The sequence below is a fragment of the Anolis carolinensis genome, chromosome 3, assembly GCF_035594765.1.
Source record: "Anolis carolinensis isolate JA03-04 chromosome 3, rAnoCar3.1.pri, whole genome shotgun sequence".
NCBI classification, from domain to species: Eukaryota; Metazoa; Chordata; class Lepidosauria; order Squamata; family Dactyloidae; genus Anolis; species Anolis carolinensis.
Window position 1 is genome coordinate 88968805 of NC_085843.1, and position 18194 is coordinate 88986998.

Consider the following 18194-nt stretch of genomic DNA (forward strand, 5'->3'; position numbering starts at 1 on the left):
AGGATTTTTTTTTTCCATAGAAAGCAATATTATTGCTGGAAAAAGCAAATGTGGTCTCTCCTTGCCAGTGGGGCTCTTAATTTCAATCTCTGATTCACCCCATAAAATGTTCTGAACAAATATATAGAGAAGGTAGACAGTGCACAAACCAGAGACTGAAATGATTTAAATGTTTTTTTTTCTTCCTCATCTTCCAAACAGCTTTGAGCACATGCCATGTTTCTGAGGGGTCACTTAGTTCAGCTTATCATATGTTGCAAAATTAACTGAGCTCAGCCATCTTTCTTCTCAATCATATTTCCAATGTCAGTAGGGAAAGTGACAACGGATGTCTTAAAAGTCCCTCTAATATTGTCTTTCCCTCCCCTCACATTGTCAGCAAAGGAAATGTCAGCTGAAACGCTAAATGTAGAATAAGGGCTTTCAGGCTCTCTGTATCTGATTTCGATCACATGCTGTCTCAGACTGCCAGCACATCACTTTTTGTAAATGGACAAGGATCTGTTCTGTACTCATGCTGAAGGCTGCCAAGAATAAACAGATGCTGTAGGAGGCAGACATGTTTTTCTCTCTGCGTCAGTGTGATATCAATGCAAGGCATGATACAAACAGACCGGTGTATTCTTAGATCCTAGTACTTCTCAATTTTATGCTTAGTTTACACATGGGACTACTATACATGCAACAGCTTCCATATTAAATCTAGAGTTAGGACAATCTCTCCCTTGTATTGTGGTGGTGGACTTCTCATGGAAAGGAGCTCCCTGAAAGAATTGCCAAGTACAAACTAGTGGTAAGAGTCTTTGACTAAGACTGCAAGGCCCAAATTTAAATCCACCTTTTTACCTATTTCAGTTACAATCACTCAAAATTATCTAATTCACAGGTTTTGGTGAAAGCTATATGGAAGTACATACACCATTGTAAGAGTTTCTTGGAGATAAGTAATGGTATAAATGTACTGCACAGAAATAAAGTATAAAATTAAAATATTTTATGAAATAGATGTACAAGTATGAATTTGATTCTTCTTATCCATTGGTTCTAGATCCATGGGTTCAACCAATCATAGCTTAGAATTTTTTTGGAAAATATTCAAAAGACAAATTTTGATTTTGTCGTACTCTGAGCATTATACTGATGTAGCCTCTCACAATTTCAGTGATCATCAAGCTCTTGCTGGCACTCACTTGAGTTTCTTGCCATATTATATAAGGAACACAATTTTATTATGACATTGTATATAGATGCATTGTATGATAGCCATATTTACAGTGCATACATTCAAGGACACCCCCCCACCACCACCACCACTATGAATCCCTGAAAATATGAATAATAGCAAATCCTATGTTTTGACTATACTTGGGCCGTAATCATTCCATAGAGTCCTTTTTTCCTCTCTGTTTTGCTCTTTACTTATGACCCTATCACATGGGGTAGCCCCCCCCCAAACGTTTTACCAGCAAGCATAGCAAAACAACAGGCACAAGGAGCAATTCCATCACCCTGCGCACTGCTCCAGCATGGTGATGCTTCCCCATCACATGCGGAAAACAATTGTCCAAACTGGACAGAAGTATGCAGGCTCCATTGGAGCCAGCACAATACGGGAAGGATTCCATGTTTGGAGGGACACATCCAAGGATGCTTCCACACTGCTTGGAGGTGGGGCCTCCACCAGGAGTCACACAATGTCATGTGATGGTGGGTGGGAGGCTCCGTCCCAGAAGCAAACTCAAAGTGATTTGGTCAGTGCACTTGATTTGGTCAGTGCAATGAGGTCCTTATTCTTCGTAAGTTTTTTGGGGGGCAGCTACTGTTTACCACACTACTTGTAGGCAGGCACAATTAGCTAGAGTGGGATTGGCTAGAGCAAAATTCTTATTTTACAGCATAAGCTTTATTGCATTGTTTACTGTAGGTTCACTGCTGCAACCCAGGTCAAAAAGAAAGTCTTTTGCAATCCTCCCAGTGTTTATGCTGTTAAAAGCATAATGATAATAGGGCAAAAAGGTGGGTCTGGGATCCTAAAAAGAAGCTTTGCTGTCAGAGGCTTTGTTAACTGAGGTGGGCCTGAACTGACTTACAGTCTTATCACATGGGGTGGAAGATGTGTCGTAGGATACTTCTTTCCCAGTTTACCCATGGATCCTCACTCTGTCTATCATATGACGTAGGGTGACTTCTGGTGGGGCTCCATGGGTGAACTGGGTTGTCAGCATGGTGGGAGACTGCTGCCACCGTGAAAGCCATCCCATGTGCTGTTAGGAACAACAGGACTCTGGCGAAGTGGCAGTTCTTCCCCATGTGGCACGTGAAAGCGTCAGCTGCTCTGATGCCACCCAGATTTACCATGGAGGCTGGCAAATCACAATGCTGGATCAATGTGGTGAGGTCCTTATTTCCATATGAGCAAGGATTTGAAGCAAATATTGTGAATCAAAAGTCTGAGACACATATAACTGATGTGAACTTCATATCAGTACTGCAGATGGCAAACTATATAAAGTGAAACAGAAACATCCTGGAAGTATTTTATGTGTTATTGCTGCAACGAAAATGCACACTGCAATTATGATAGATGGGTGGTGCATCTGTTGTGAGGCTTTGGTACTACTACACAAAAAAGAAGAATTAAAGCATTGGAAAGAAACTAAATAGATTTGTTTAAAATAAAAGCAGAAGAATGAAATTCTTAGTGGCATGTAATGTGGTCTTACTCGATTTAAAAAGAACATATTGCTTATCCTCAATAAATAGGATTTATAGGAATTTGGCTAATGGGATTTCCTCCTGCAGATGGTACTACATCTTGCTGCTGTGCCTTTAATAAAACATTAACATATGCATTTCTATCAGTGGTGGGTTAACTGACTGAATAGAAATTGGTTGGATTATTACAGCTACAAATTAAATTCCGATCTGGCTCTGTTGGCCAGTGAAGTCAAGATATAACAAAGCAGTCTGCTAGTTATGGTTGGCTTCATAGATCAGACTCATGTCAGAATCAAAACAAATGTGGCCATTTGAGAAGAAGTTCAAATGTTTATCAGGGTGAAGTGAAATGTGGCAATAGAAAATTCCAGTATGGTTTGGTTTGGTACAATGATATGGCCTAAGAGCTAATCAATAAATTTATTACTAGCAGTATGGATACAACAAATTTTGAGCAGTTTCTAAATGAGAGATATTCTGCTTCAATACCATTCCACCTTTGTGCATGGCTCTTTCTATTTCCTATCAAAAGTCTTAAAAAGAAGCAGCAGGACACAATTTAAAATTTAAATTGATTTAAAATATGGTTAAATCACTCATGCTTTCAGTAAATTATGCTCAAGTGTGATTCTCCAGATAGTGTAACTCTGACCAATCCCAGCAGTGTAATTACACTCCAGTCACATTTAGATGACTATATTATGCCCATTGTGTCTCCAGGGGATAATTATGCTTCACACAACAAAATACTAGGGGGGTGCGAAATGGTAGAAATCTGTTTTGAATTTTGTTTCGAAATGTGGATGGATTCTGTTTTGTTTTGAAAATATTTCAAAAATGGGGGGGCGTTTAGTTTTGAATTAAAAATTCTGAAGTTTTGTTATCATTTCGTTAGTTTTGTTCTGTTGGTCACAATGGGGGATCTTTGGAGGCTCGTTTCTTTGTTATTTTCATGGCTATCAGGAAGAAACTTGGAATACTTGTAGGACACACTTTACTCATCAACTGATTTTAGGAAATTTCTAAAGTTTTTAAATATATTTATTTTTAAACACAAAAGAGGTATCCTTTTGTATTTCTCCATAGTGACAGAACATGAGTAAACCATCATTCCTGCAAAGGTTCAGAAAGATCTGATCATCTCCTGATTTTTAGGAATTTCTTTCCAATTTAAGCACCTTGCACAAGTCACATTCAATCTCAGATGATTGAATTTTTTCCCTGACTATCAGGATAAAACTTGCCACACTTGTAGGCCACTGTAAGCCTGGTAAGTTTCAGAACATTTTGGTCATCCACTGAGTTTTAAGAATTTGTTATATATTATATATCTCCCAAAAGAGGTATCCTTTTGAATTTCTTCACAATGACAGAACACGAGTACATGACATAATTCCTGCAATGTTTCAGATTTCGTAATCCATTGATTTTGGGATGTTTTTTTCTTTTTGTTTTATATGATCTCATTTGTTTTATGACTGGCCTTATTGTTGATTGATTTGTTTTATTGTTGTGTTTTATATTGTCTGTTTTGCCTGAGCTTGGCCCCATGTAAGCAGCCCCGAGTCCCCTCGGGGAGATGCGGCAGGGTATAAAAATAAAATAATAATAATAATAATAATAATAATAATAATAATAATAATAATAATAATAATAATAATTGTATGACACAGCAAACAAGATAGATATGCTGGATTTTGTCTCACAAAATCACAAGTCGAACACTTCCCAAGTGTCTAGGACTGTGTGATGTATTTTCGGATGATGAGCACAGATCCTAGTAGGGTGGCCTTTTGCAGTTGGCAGATCGTGATTTTGTCAATGTCTATTGTTTCCAAATGCCGGCTGAGATCTTTTGGCACGGCACCCAATGTGCCGATCACCGCCAGGACCACCTGCACTGGTTTCTGCCAGAGTCTTTACAGTTCAATCTTGAGGTCCTGGTAGCGGCTGAGTTTTTTCTGTTGTTTTTCGTCAATGCAACTGTCACCTGGCATAGTGACATCAATGATCCAAACCTTTTTCTTTTCCACAACTGTGATGTCTGGTGCGTTGTGTTCCAGAACTTTGTCAGTCTGGATTCGGAAGTCCCACAGTATCTTTGCGTACTCATTTTCCAATATTTTTGCAGGTTTGTGATCCCACCAGTTCTTTACTGCTGGGAGGTGGTACTTGAGGCATAAATTCCAATGAATCATTTGGGCCACATAGTTGTGCCTCTGTTTGTTGTTGTTGTTGTTGTTGTTATTATTATTATTATTATTAAAGCAACTTAAGTACCTTGGGAAAGTCACACCCTTTGAACTTCAGAGACATTTGGGCTAACTTTTGTTACAACTTTCAGGATGAAAATTGCCACACTTATAGGATTTTTTAATTTAAATTTTAAGATTTCTTTCCATTACAGTTGTTTCAATTTGGTGGACTAGATACCTTTGGTGGTCCTTTTAGGAGAAACTTTAGAGGCTTATTTCTCTGTTATTTTTCTGCCTATCGGGATGAAACTTGGGACACCTGTAGGAAAATTTTATGACTTTAAGCCTCCCAAGTTTCAGAACATTTTTGCTCCTGCACTGATTTTTTTGAAAATGCTCACTGTTTTTACAAATAACATTAAAAAGAAAACTACAGAAGAGATCCCCTTGAATTTCTGGATAATGGCACAACATATTTAGAGCATTGTTCCCAAGCATTTCAGAAAACTGAAACAACATCCAAAGTTTTTCACACCTCTACAAAATACACAGCACACAATGCTTGTGGAAATAATGATAGCATTATTATTATCATTATTATTATTACTAATTGATTACAGCTGTAGGTAAGGTTTGCAAAAATCATGGGTCCAGATCCAGACCAATCTACCTGCTGATCAATGACTGAATTCCAATCTGGTACAAGAACTCTTGGCAGGACAGGAAAGAATTCACATGTCAGGAATCTCCCACAGGATCCTTTTGTCATCATGACATGCAGTGCAGGCATCCACCCTCAATCTGGTCAAGACCCATACCATCCTGCAATGCCTAAGTCCCCAAGTAATCCCAAATGTTGCATAATGCCTGAAAGACACTGCTAACCAATATACTGGACCATCCTCTAAGAATTGTGATAAAGAATTTAACATAACAAGCACAAATAACACTTGAGACATAACCAGCAATATGATCCCACAGCAATTTTGGGAGTTTGGATGGGATAACACTTCAAAAGAATTGAAGAGCATTGTTGAGAGCAAAGGAATAAAAACACTCACTAACCCAACCAGAGCAAGGACCATTTCTGGCCACTCTGGCTAGGATAAAAACCACTGACTCTGATGGCAATGCCCCCAACTTTCACCCCAGAGCTGTGTCAAGCTGCATTAGGCTCCAGGAAGAAGATGAATAGCTGTTATCAAGTTGGGTTGGGAATGGGGACATCATGCACTGCTCCCACCCCAGATTGCAAATGTGCTACCTACTAAATCTGGCAGAGCTCTACCTGCCATACCACACCAGTACCTCATTCTTGCTTGTGTTAGCTTCTAGAATCTCTCCCAACACATTGGAAAAGAAGTTCTAAACAGCTTTACTTTTTCCTTTACATAAACTGTTTTTTTAGTCTTGAGATTTGAGAGACAGTTGTTTATTCTAGTTGAGAAACTAGGATGTCAAATTGCAGTTTGAAGAGATGTGGTTTATAGCATTTAGTTAGTGTAACTGAATGCTATATCTGACATTCACATGGCATCCTGAATGTCATGAAACATATCTCCTACATTTAGTCAGGACAGGAAAATGATTTAAGGTGAAAGGTTTCAGTCTCTTCCTCTTGTGTCTGTAGTAGTAAAGGAACAATCATGTAACACCAAGATTTATGTTCAAAATGAAAATCATTACATCTAAAACAAGTTACAGTGTGTACATCGCTTCATGAAGTAACCCTACTTTTATTCCTGAAATAAGATTGTTTGCAAGTTTAAAAGATTTTTGACAATGATCTCCAGTTGATTTTTTAAAATTCTCATCAAATTTATAATAAATATGTTGGTCCACCCTCTGTTATACAGTTTTAATGTTCATTAGCAATATAATTAATAAATTATTGTTATTATTTATGATCACTATAAGAGTTTTTATTGATAAGTATGCAGGATGAAGGACCAGCTATAAATATGTTGTAGACACTGCCAGCATATATACATATTAGAGATGTTCAAATCTTCATTTTTAAGTTGTAAGTTGCATGCAATTCATAAGTTTTTTTATATACAAACAGATATTAATAAACACGATATTAAGAAAAACTGTTGAGTCTGCAAAAAGAACTGACATATTCCAATACTAGTAAGTAAATCTTTGCTGGGCTGGGATGAAATCCCTAAATTGAAGTTCTACTGGTTAAAGACATTCAATAAGATAGCTGTTGTGGGGTTTTTTTTAATGTTTTTGACAAAACTTGGCAAAAATTCCCCAAAATCAGTAGATGTATGAATATTTATGAAATGTTGAGAGAATGGTCCTCTGTTATCTTGTGTCATTGTATAGAAAATTTAAGAAGATAGCTCTTTTAATTTTTTTTAAAAAAAACATGTTGTTTGTATAAACTTTGAAAATTTCCCAAAAATCTGTGGACGAGCAAAACTTTCTGAAATGTAATGGGTTAACTGTAATAAATATGTTCTATAATCGTAGCAAGTTTCATGCCAATAGCTTTAACAATAAGGGAGAAAGGAGTCCCTGAATTTTCCCCATTGGCACAATTACTTAATGAAAAGTAACAAAAAAAAGTTGTTAACTCATTTTATTTATTTATTTCCATCATTTCTATCCCGCCCTTCTCACCCGAAGGGACTCAGGGCGGCTCACAATCTGGCAAAATTCAATGCCACTATACAATACAAAAAGATAAAGCATAAGCAATTAAAACAATTAGATAATTTAATAAAATACAATAAATAGATTAAAAACCATACATTATAAAATTATAAAATTATTATAGTTACGATACAGACCCCATCCAATTTTGTAAACACTTTGGAAACTTTTTTCCTCACCCCCTAATTTTGTAATGATTATTGAAACATTTTTTTCATTGATCGTACAGACCTAATACATATACACATCTATCTATCTAATGAACACTTCCAACAACTTTATAAAAGTTTAAGTAAGAGATTACCCAGATGGGACACATTCTAATTTCAGGTTGACATAATAAGACAATCTTTCAAAATACATTGTATTTACTGCACGTTGACTGTACCTCTTAAATAAGAGGTAATGACTTGTTTCAGTGAAATTATATTCATTCAATTAGTTCTGGTTCTGAATAGATAACAATAAAAAACGAAAACAAGAATAATAGCATTATATTTCTAGCATACTTTTGGTGTGTGTGTGTGTGATATTATAATCACATCAGTAGGAACAAAAACTGTACACCATCTCTACTATCTGATTATCACTTCATAGCAAGATGAAGATCTGTTGTAGAAGGGTGGGAAAGACAAAGATACATCTATGCTCATGAAGTAATAAATGTGTTAAGATCTCCTGGGCCGACTATGCAGTGGATGCTATGCAGCATCTTCATTCACCTAGACAGATTTCATATCTTAATTGTGGCTGACATATGTGAGGTTCCATTGGTATTAGCTCCATAGCAGTAATCTTATGTAAAAGCATAAAGATTGTTTGTGAATCTTGACTTGTTGGGTGTGAGGTTATTATAACTTTGATATGCGATTTATCCAGGCCAATATCCCCATGACAAAAACAGGACCACTTTGGGGGAGTGGGGTTCTTTGATAGTTCTTTGGTAAAATATACTCCTTGCCCCTGAAGATTCTCCATATAGTCTAAGCTTCCATATTTAACAACACTAATTTTCAGCAATCAGAGAAAAATCATAGAGCGAGCTTGCAAGTACTCCTGCTATTTATTTATTTATTGTGTCAGAAGCGAACCGAGGCTACAGTTGTAATGTATTTTAAAAACACAATCAAAGTTAAAAACCTGGTATGATACTAAATGTCCTTTGACTAGTAGCTGGCCACTTGGAGTGTCTCTGGTGCTGCTATATGAAGGTTCTCGATTGTGCATGTGGCAGGGCTCAGATTGTGTTGTAATAGGTGGTCTCCTGCTAAAAAGAATGTGAAATAAAAGTAGGTCCAGAGGACCAGTGGATTTAATAGTGTCATGTAATCATTTGCAAGGAAAAATATGAAATATCTTTTGTGGTGCTCATATTGCATACCACCCAGCTAGTTCTTTTATTGTTGAATACATGTGAAAGCATTCATGCCTGCCCATTCCCACCCAACTCCCTCGATTAAGATTGGGGTAGAAGAATCTCCTAGTAAAGAATTCCAAAAGATTACAACAGATGATATTCCCTGCCTGCCTGGGCTTTTCAAGTCCCCAGTGCCTATGAGTTATGAGTTACAACCATTATGAAATGACATCAATTTCTTGCTATTGTCTGCATGTTTTAACAATTGAAATGAAGATGGTAAGGAAATTCTTTTATATATTTTAAATTTATGGGGCCTTCAAAACCCATCTTTCTTGTATTGTCTCTTTTCAGCTCAGGAATGACTTGAATGATAAAAAAAGAAACTGATAGTATTTTTTTAGATGGCCACTTTATAGCTATATACTTTGCAACTATATGAGATGGCTACTTTAGTTGCTTTGAATACAAAATTAGCTTGCTGATATGTGCTGCTAGAGATTGAGAAGCAGATGCAGTAATTCTCATTCTGACTTATTTACATAAAATCTCTAAAAGGACATGTTATTCCATGATGTCAAATATATGGCATCTAGTAAATTCTGCCTCTTGTTCCATTAACCAATTTTATTGTCTGTACTAATTGTGACTGTTAAGACATAAGTGGGATCATTGTTCATCCAGAAGGCATCTGATTGCTACGATATGGATTCCCATCATATCCCAGTTCATACAGCAGAATTGTGTCATTTCTAAGTGGCTGTCAGTGAATGAATTTAATAACCAAAACCATGCTGTTATTACAGGAACATCATGTTTCCTTCTTCAAATTCATATGAAGGTTAATTCTCTTCACTGTGACAGTGCTATTTGTAAGAGGCAAGCAACATGTCAGCAATGCACAGCTGTCTAGATACACATGGAATTAAGTCTATATCCCTGACATGTACTGTATATATTTTCAGGCCAAATTAAGATTTATTGGAGCTGGGGTCTGGGGAAGTGGATCAGTAATATTTTTAGTTCATAGAATCAGAGTTGGAAGAGACAACATAGGCCATCCAGTCCAACCCCTGCCATGCAGGAACATACAATGAAAGTGTTCCCTACTGATGGTCAACCAACCTCTGCTTAAAATTCCACTGTTTAACAGCTCTTACCATCAGAAATGTCTTCCTAATGTTTAGTCGGAAGATCTTTTCCTGCAATATGAACGCATTGTTCCATGTCTAAGTCTCTAGAACAGCAGAAAGCAAGCTTGCCCACTCTTCAATTTGACGTCATCTCAAATATTTAAACATGGTTATTATGTCCCCCTTAGCCTTCTTTTCTCCAAGCTAAACATATCTTCATAGGACCTGGCTTCCAAACCTTTGATCCTTTTGGTTTGGATTCTCTGGACATGTTCCAGCTTATTAATATTCTTTTTGAATTGTGATGGCCAGAACTGGTCATAGTATTCCAGGTGAAATCTGACCAAAGCCAGGTTTCAGCTATCCTATATCTGTGCATTTAACTGTTTCTGCCTAATTGTAGTTCCATACATATCTTCCTGTTGAAATTCATTATTAAAGTATTTGCCCCACATTCTAATCTGTTAGGGTCCTTTTAGATTCTGATATTGTCCTTTGGGATATTAGTAATCCCTTACAATTTGGTGTCACCTGCAAATTTGATTAGTACACTCTGTTTTCTCCAAATACTTCATGGTAAAGGCAATGGTCCTTTGAATAAATCTTGCTAAGAAAACTTTATAAGTTTGCCTTTGGGTCACCATAAGGAACAAAACAAGAATAGTCAACTAGGGACCTCATCACATTTGCTGACAGAATCACCAAGTATCATGGCAAATCCAGCGGTATCCAGTATGGGGCATGGAGAACCTGTTACTTCAGGCCCCACATGACCCTTAATCCATCCCACGGGGGAAACCACACTCTGATTACATCCCGTTTGGACTACTGCAATACGCTCTATGTGGGGCTGCCTTTGAAGACGGCTCGGAAGCTCCAACTAGTACAACGGGCAGCAGTCAGACTAATAACAGGAGCGGCTTACAGGGAGCGTACTACTCCCATGTTGAGTCAGCTCCACTGGCTGCCGATATGCTACCGAGCCCAATTCAAAGTGCTGGTTTTGACCTACAAAGCCCTAAATGGTTCTGGCCCATCTTTCCTGTCCGAACGTATCTCCCCCTATGAGCCTTCTAGAACTCTTAGATCCTCGGGGGAGGCCCTGCTCTTGGTCCCACCAGCCTCGCAGGTAAGGCTGGTGGGAACAAGGGACAGGGCCTTCTCGGTGGTGGCTCCTCGGCTATGGAACACCCTCCCCAGTAACATAAGGCAGATACCAACTCTCCTAGGCTTCAGGAAAGCCTTAAAGACATGGTTGTGCATGCAAGCTTTTAATGAATGAGAACATGGACTTTACATGACCTGTGCGAAGACTTGAGGATCCTGGATGAATGGATTTTAATCTTGGACATTCTTAAAATTTTATATAATGTGACTTTATTTTGTAATGGTATCTGTTTTATATGAACTGTTGTTTTGTAGATTGTTTTATATGAATTGTTGTTTTTACATTGTTTTTAGGCATTGAATTTTTGCCTATTTACTGTAAGCCGCTTTGAGTCTCCTTGGAGAGAAAGGCGGGGTAAAAGTGATGTAAATAAATAAATAAATAAATATCCACCACTCAGCTTCCCCATTGTTGCTAATTCATACACTGGTTCCTCTCCTTTTGCACCATGGAGCCCTGCCAGAAGTAGTTCTACATTGTTTGATGGGAGCCAGCAGCTCCGTGTGGCAAATGGGGAGAAACCGACGTTTGCTACTGATTTTGGTCAATATGATGAGGTTGTATGAAACCAATGGGGCACTAAAGACTGTAATACAAATGTGCATTGTGAGAGCAAAGACATCCATCTTAATGCACTATTTACTAATAAAAAGCAGAGTGACGGAATTAAAAAGTGTTATGGAAATAATGTCTGTTATTGAAATATTAGTGTGAATAGGTCCTAGGTTGTACTAATTTTGGAATGATTTTGCTCTGTTGAAATAGAAACATCTAGTTTAATCCTACATGTGTATACAAAGGCCCCTTCTACACTGCCATATAAAATCCAGATTATATGCTTTGAACTGGGTTATATGGCAGTGTAAACTCATATAATCAAGTTCAAAACATAATGTGGATTATCTACTTTGATAATCTGAATTATATAGCAGTGTAGAAGGGGCCTGAATCTACACTGCCATATAATCCAGTTCAAACCAGATAATCTGGATTTTATATGGCACTGTAGAAAGGACCTGAAACTCTGTAGTCCTTCTCAAAATGAACACTGCACTTCACAGTTATTTATCTATTTATTTGCTTCATTTATAACCCACCCTTCTTAACCCCGAAGGGGACTCAGAGTGGCCTTACAAAACAGGCAGCAATTCAATGCCATAAAAAATTTAAACCAATAATTAAAATCATGTCATGCAAAACCATAATCCAAGACCCTTCCATTTGTCATTTCATTATTCCTTATTCTCTTGTTGCACTAAAAATTTGCTCTCCGAAAGCTTGGTCACATAACCATGTTTTTACTTTTTTCCTGAACGTCAGGAGGGAGGAGGCTGCTCTAATTTCACTAGAGAGGGAGTTACATAGGTAAGGGACCACCACTGAGAAGGCCCTGTCTTTCATCCCAACCAGCTGCACCTGCGAAGGAGGTGGGACTGAGAGCAGGGCCTCCACAGAAGATCTTAATCTCTGAGGTGAATCATAGAGGGAGATACATTCAGACAGGTAAGCTGGGTTACTTGGGAAGTAGTACAGGTTTCTGATGTGATGGATGTGTGAGAAAATATTTTAATTTGTTTATGCATTTGGAGGATATGTGCATGGTTTGGAAACAAATCCCCCCCCCCAAATGCCCGAAGAGCTGGGAAACTACCCTGTTTCCCCTAAAATAAGACATCCCCAGAAAATAAGACCTAGTAGATGTTTTGCTGAATTACTAAATATAAGGCCTCCCCCAAAAGTAAGACCTAACAAAGTTGTTGTTTGGAAGCATGCCCGCCAAACAGAACAACAGAGCATGTAGGATCGGTAAATATATGTACCATAGAGTGTTGTACATGGAAATAATGGTAGTAACAAGAAATTCTTGATAGGACTCATAGTTTGTCTGGTTATGCTGGTCTGTGATGACAACTACTGTACAGTATATAATAAATGTTCATTTTTTTTGTTCAACAATAAATGTGAATTCTTCTTCATGGAAAAATAAGACATCCCCTGAAAATAAGACCTAGCGCATCTTTGGGAGCAAAAATTAATATAAGACACTGTCTTATTTTTGGGGAAACACAGTAGAGGATATTTCAGGAGCCATGAAAGTAGGACCAGTGGCCCCATGCAGCTCATTAGCTGCAGTATGCCCACCTTGGTATACAGCAAGTCGAGTTGCAGTTACTTCAGCATAATGATAAATGAGTTAGTGGGTGTCAGTATCTACTTCATTCTTTAAAGACATATCATACTGTTAGATTCTACATCATCAACTATTTATAAAGTACAGCAAAATACCATTTAAGAAATATTAAAATGTACATGACTCTCAGTATCCTTTAAGTGATATCTGTTGATCATGTAATTGGATGTTTGTGTTCAATAAACCCTGGTGATCTGTCATTCACTAGGAATTCTAGCAGCAACTGGCAGCATTTGACAGAACCATGAAAAAGCTCCCTCCCACATCATCAGCTTAACTGCTATAGGCAAGGAATCACCTGAAAAAGAGAAACTCTATTAGATCTGAACTGAGTGTTCTCATCTCATTAGAGGGCTATTTATTAGATTCACAGAGATTTGTGACATTTGGCTTTGGCTGTCATTAAGATAAAAAAGAATCCCTGGGGGCATGAATAATATGCCTCATGATGTTGTGTATTTTAGAAGTCTTTTCCAAGCAAAGTTTGTATGAAGTGGGGGTGCATTATGTGAGGTGCGGTTAAGCATTTCACTGAAATCCCTCATCCCTGAGAAATGGGGAGGAGGAGAGGAGAGGAGGAATGAGAAGGGAAATGCTCCTCCTCCCACCCAAAGAATCATATTTAAGAAAAGCTGTGAGCCTTAATAAACACTGTGACAGAGAACACGAGTGTTGGGATTTGGAAGAGATTTGCAGATGCACTGCTCTCCGAGGCAGAAAGAAGGCTCATTAAATGCAGGATGCTGCTGTGTCTCCTTGTGTGTTTGCACTGAGGTATAGGTTTGCCAGACTGACGTATCAGATAAAATCAGAGTGGTTACCACACTAGCAGCGTAGCAGCTGCATAATAAACGATGGAGAGAATCATGTTAGGCATGCCCACCTAACCTAACTTGAATCATGCGAAAGGGGAGCGATTGGAATTCAAATAGACTTTCTAGTTCCCAGCAGTCGGCAGCAATAGAATGCTTTCAGGAAGATGACAGATGCAGAGGAAAGATGCTGTTTTGCACTATCTTGATTTGTTACCGCAGCCAACTTATTGGCATGATGGAGTGATGAGAAAAGCAGCTGGCATGGAAGGTAGGATTATCAAAGCCTTTGCATTGCCATGAATGTCATTAGAAACTGACCATGACAAAGCATACGTTTGAATGAGCCTCTGTTGGGGAGGGCAGAGGATTTGTTGCTCCGGTCTTGAAACTCTGAAAACAGTGTTGTTTCTGCAAAATGGATTTCTGAATTGCATTTGTGCTTGTGTTACGACGTTTGGCTTGCTTCTCACCTCAGGGAACCACTTGCTTGAAAGAGGCTGTTATGAAAGGGTAAGGTTAGAGAACAAAGTGTGTCCTAAGTCTGGGGAAGCTCAGCGAGGGGGGTGGGGGAGCCTCGCAGAAACCTCAAATGTTCCATATGTCTTAGTTGCATGGGTTTTGACTTGAATAACCTGACATGTGTTGTCGGTGTGAGGAAAAAGCTGTATATGTTGAGCATTCTGACACAGCAAATAACATTGAAGGTTGTGCTTTTGTAATTAGCTTTGCCATCAGGGGTTTTTCCCTTTCTTCTTTTCCTTTTTAGTTCTTGTCATGTATTCACTTGGGTATTATTATAAGAAGGACATGCATCTATATCTCCTGCAGGGTCTTTCAACAACTCTAGCATCTGTTTCAGCTACTGAACTGTATTCATGTTTTGCCAACTTGATGCCTGCCCAGCTGGGTCTATTATTTCTCATTTGATTACTGTTCTTAATTTCTGTGTATCAGCTTGTTTCGGATATAATTTTGAAAACTGCTAATGACATATGATAGGACATGTAAAATCATTTGAAATGGGAAACATGAGAGCAGGGTAACTGTAAACAGTCTTGTGTGTATATTCCTTAAATTCATGCCTCAGCTTAGGGAGGAGGATTGTTCAATTGTTGGCTTATTGTTTTGTTTGTAGAAATGAACAATAATTGGAAGTTCAAGTGGGTGTATTAAAAAAACTTTAAGGGATTTTAAAAACAAAACAACACGTTTTTTTTTCTCCTGCCACTATTTACGCTCACCTTTTTTCTCTCCTTCAGTTATAATGAGTACTTCATCTATATGCATCCTGATTATCACCCCAAGGTTGACATGTGCTTTCCATCCTTAGCAAATGCATAGTGGCTTATTGATATGTTTGTAGGAATGTGCTTGTTCAGACTGAAAAAGTGAATTTTGCTGTTTGCAAACCATGATATCAGTAATGATTAAATTGCATACAGGTATGTTGATCAATGATATAAACTATACAAAAGGATTGTTTCAGATATAGTGTTAGCTTTTCTCATTGGTACTTCAATTTAAATATTATATTTAGTGTCTCTGTAGATTCATGTTAACATGGAATTGATGCACTACCTACTACATCATAGACACTTAAGTGGTATTTTAATAAACCTCTATCCAGGTAAATGAAGTAATGAAAGTACTATCCAAGAACATGTGACTAAAGCAAGCATAGTGTTGGGCAGCTTTTTTTTAAAAAAAAAGAAAAAGAAAAGTCAAAGCCTGGAGAAAGTATAACGGTTGCTATTTTATGTTGTAAGGTTGTTCAGTGATTCGTTAACAATATCCAAGTCTAACTCTAACACTATTCAGGAAGATTTGAGTATCCCAAAGATTTAGCATTTATTATACATATAAACAGTATGAGCTCAAATTTCATGTGCTTTTAAACTGATAGAGAGGAGGCTTATAAGGTTGCTGTCGTAAGGATATATAATGTTGATACTGCAGACATGAAAATAGAGATGTTCTATTTTGCTTACCTTTTTCAATATGTATGTCAACTTTGAACTGCATTAAAGCAACACTAGGTGGAGCCAGCAGTTGATTATATACAACATCAAAGGCTTGGGTTAACCTACCTAATGTACGAGCTGACTTCTGTAACAATAATGATAATAATTTTTCAAAATCCCTGTCAAGCTTAAAGTCAAACCTTCAAATCATGAATTGCTGGAGTTGCAGAAGTTTGAAGGAAACAGGCTTCAGCAGTTCCATAATATTTAGTTTTTATATACCCTGTTATTTATTTAGTGGGTGCCATTTAAGTTAAAGCTACAAATACATTTAAGCTTAGAAGGATTTGAGATAGTGGATGGGCATGAATGCATCAGAAAAATAGTTTTTAGACTTCCAGTACAGATTACCAGATCTCCCTTGCACCCCCTCCAAATTCTTGAAAAGATACTTGAATTTGGAACTATATTCTCTAATTTAAATGGAAAGCTTTGTTAATATGTAATACTGACATCTAAAAATACATGGAAATACATGTTTGAGTTGCTTGAGAAATGGGAGATCTCACACAGCCCGTGGCTGGATGAATAACTCGCATCCATTTGGTATGGAAATAGCATAAACTTGGAGAATCCTTTAGCTAACCCTGGACATGTTCATGTGAAAGCATGTGTCCATGGAGCTTACTCCAAAGAAGGTGTACATGAAAGTTTGGCCTGGCCCTGAGTGGGAAAGGAGAACATGATAAATATGATAACATTACCTGAATGCCTCTTATGTTGCCTTCATTTGGACAGTGTTAATGATTCCAAGTTTCCTTTCTAGTCTTCTTGACACCAAAACAGAGGAAAAAACTATACATTCAGTCGATAAGCTAAGGATAGAATATAATGTTCTTATCTTTGCCCTCCAACCCCCGAAATAAAGAGCCAACACAACAAACTTGGGTTTAAACTGGACAACTTTATTAAATGTTACCTAATTAAATCTTTAATTTGTAACTTGAACCTAACTCTCAATTGTCATCTATGAATTTGGTGAGGCATAAAGCCCATACTGGTGGTCCTTCCTGACCTACCCCTCAACTGAATTTAGGGCAAAACACCAGGTCCCCAACGTAACTAAACCTGGATGACCTAAAGGAATGTGGTGGAGAGTTTTGCCCCAAGGATGATTGAGGTCATAGTCTCCCGTTCCTAGGCCATAATCGTTTACCCTCGCCGAGGTTGTTTGAACCCCAGGCGAGGGTTTCTGCTTCTGGCCTACACCAAAACTGAAGTGCCTTGTGGTGCACACCAAAAGTATGAGATTCTCCTATGTATTCTGCCACAGATCAGGAGCAAATGTCTATTTAGCTCCTGACTCCCACCAAAACCTCTAGAATTGCCCTAATTCCTTTTAGATCAGCCAAAATTATTTGGTTGCCCAGTTCAGAAAAGATGGCTACCATCATTCCGATAGAGTTCTGAATTATTGTGTTCTATAGCATCATGTAAGATCCATGTCATCTGGAAAAAACCATCCGTATGGCCCAATTGACCCGTTTTTGAGCCCCAATCAATTTCTTTCATCACCATGCGGCCAACTTAGCCTAGTAATAATCACAGACCATGCCAAGTGGGTTTGAGGCCATGCCTCCTTAACTTTGTGCATGTCATTCAGAACTTGTGCAGCCCATGCCAAGTGGGTTCGAGGCCATACCTCCTTAACCTTGTGCATGTCCTTCACAACTTGTAAAAACACGGCCCTGCCTTTCAGCAGTCCCAAATCATTGGCACCAAGGTGTAGCACAGAACATCAACATGCGGTCAACGTGGCCTATGAATAATCACAGACCATGCCAAGTGGGTTTGGGGCCATGCCTTCTTAACCTTGTGCATGTCATTCAGAACTTGTAAAAACAGGGCCCTGCCCTTCAGCAGTCCCAAATCATTGCCACCAAGGTGTATAACAAGCACATCAGGAGGGAACAGCAATGGAAGCAAACCGTC

General features: G+C 38.2%; 1 protein-coding gene across 12 annotated transcripts in view; it reads left to right on the top strand.

Moving 5' to 3' along the window:
• The window catches only part of dmd (dystrophin), a 1684732-nt gene that overhangs the window by 134282 nt on the left and 1532256 nt on the right, over nucleotides 1–18194 (top strand). For 4 of the 12 annotated variants that reach the window (XM_016992721.2, XM_016992719.2, XM_062977166.1 and 1 more), the window contains exon 1: nucleotides 13985–14509. The exons of 1 other annotated variant lie outside the window; for it this stretch is intronic. In XM_016992721.2, coding sequence (XP_016848210.2) covers nucleotides 14413–14509 — 97 coding nt within the window. In that variant the 5' untranslated portion in view covers nucleotides 13985–14412. Of the gene's footprint in view, nucleotides 1–13940; nucleotides 14510–18194 lie in introns of those variants that run through there. 7 more of the 12 variants (XM_016992722.2, XM_062977165.1, XM_008107349.3 and 4 more) reach the window with 4 other exon arrangements.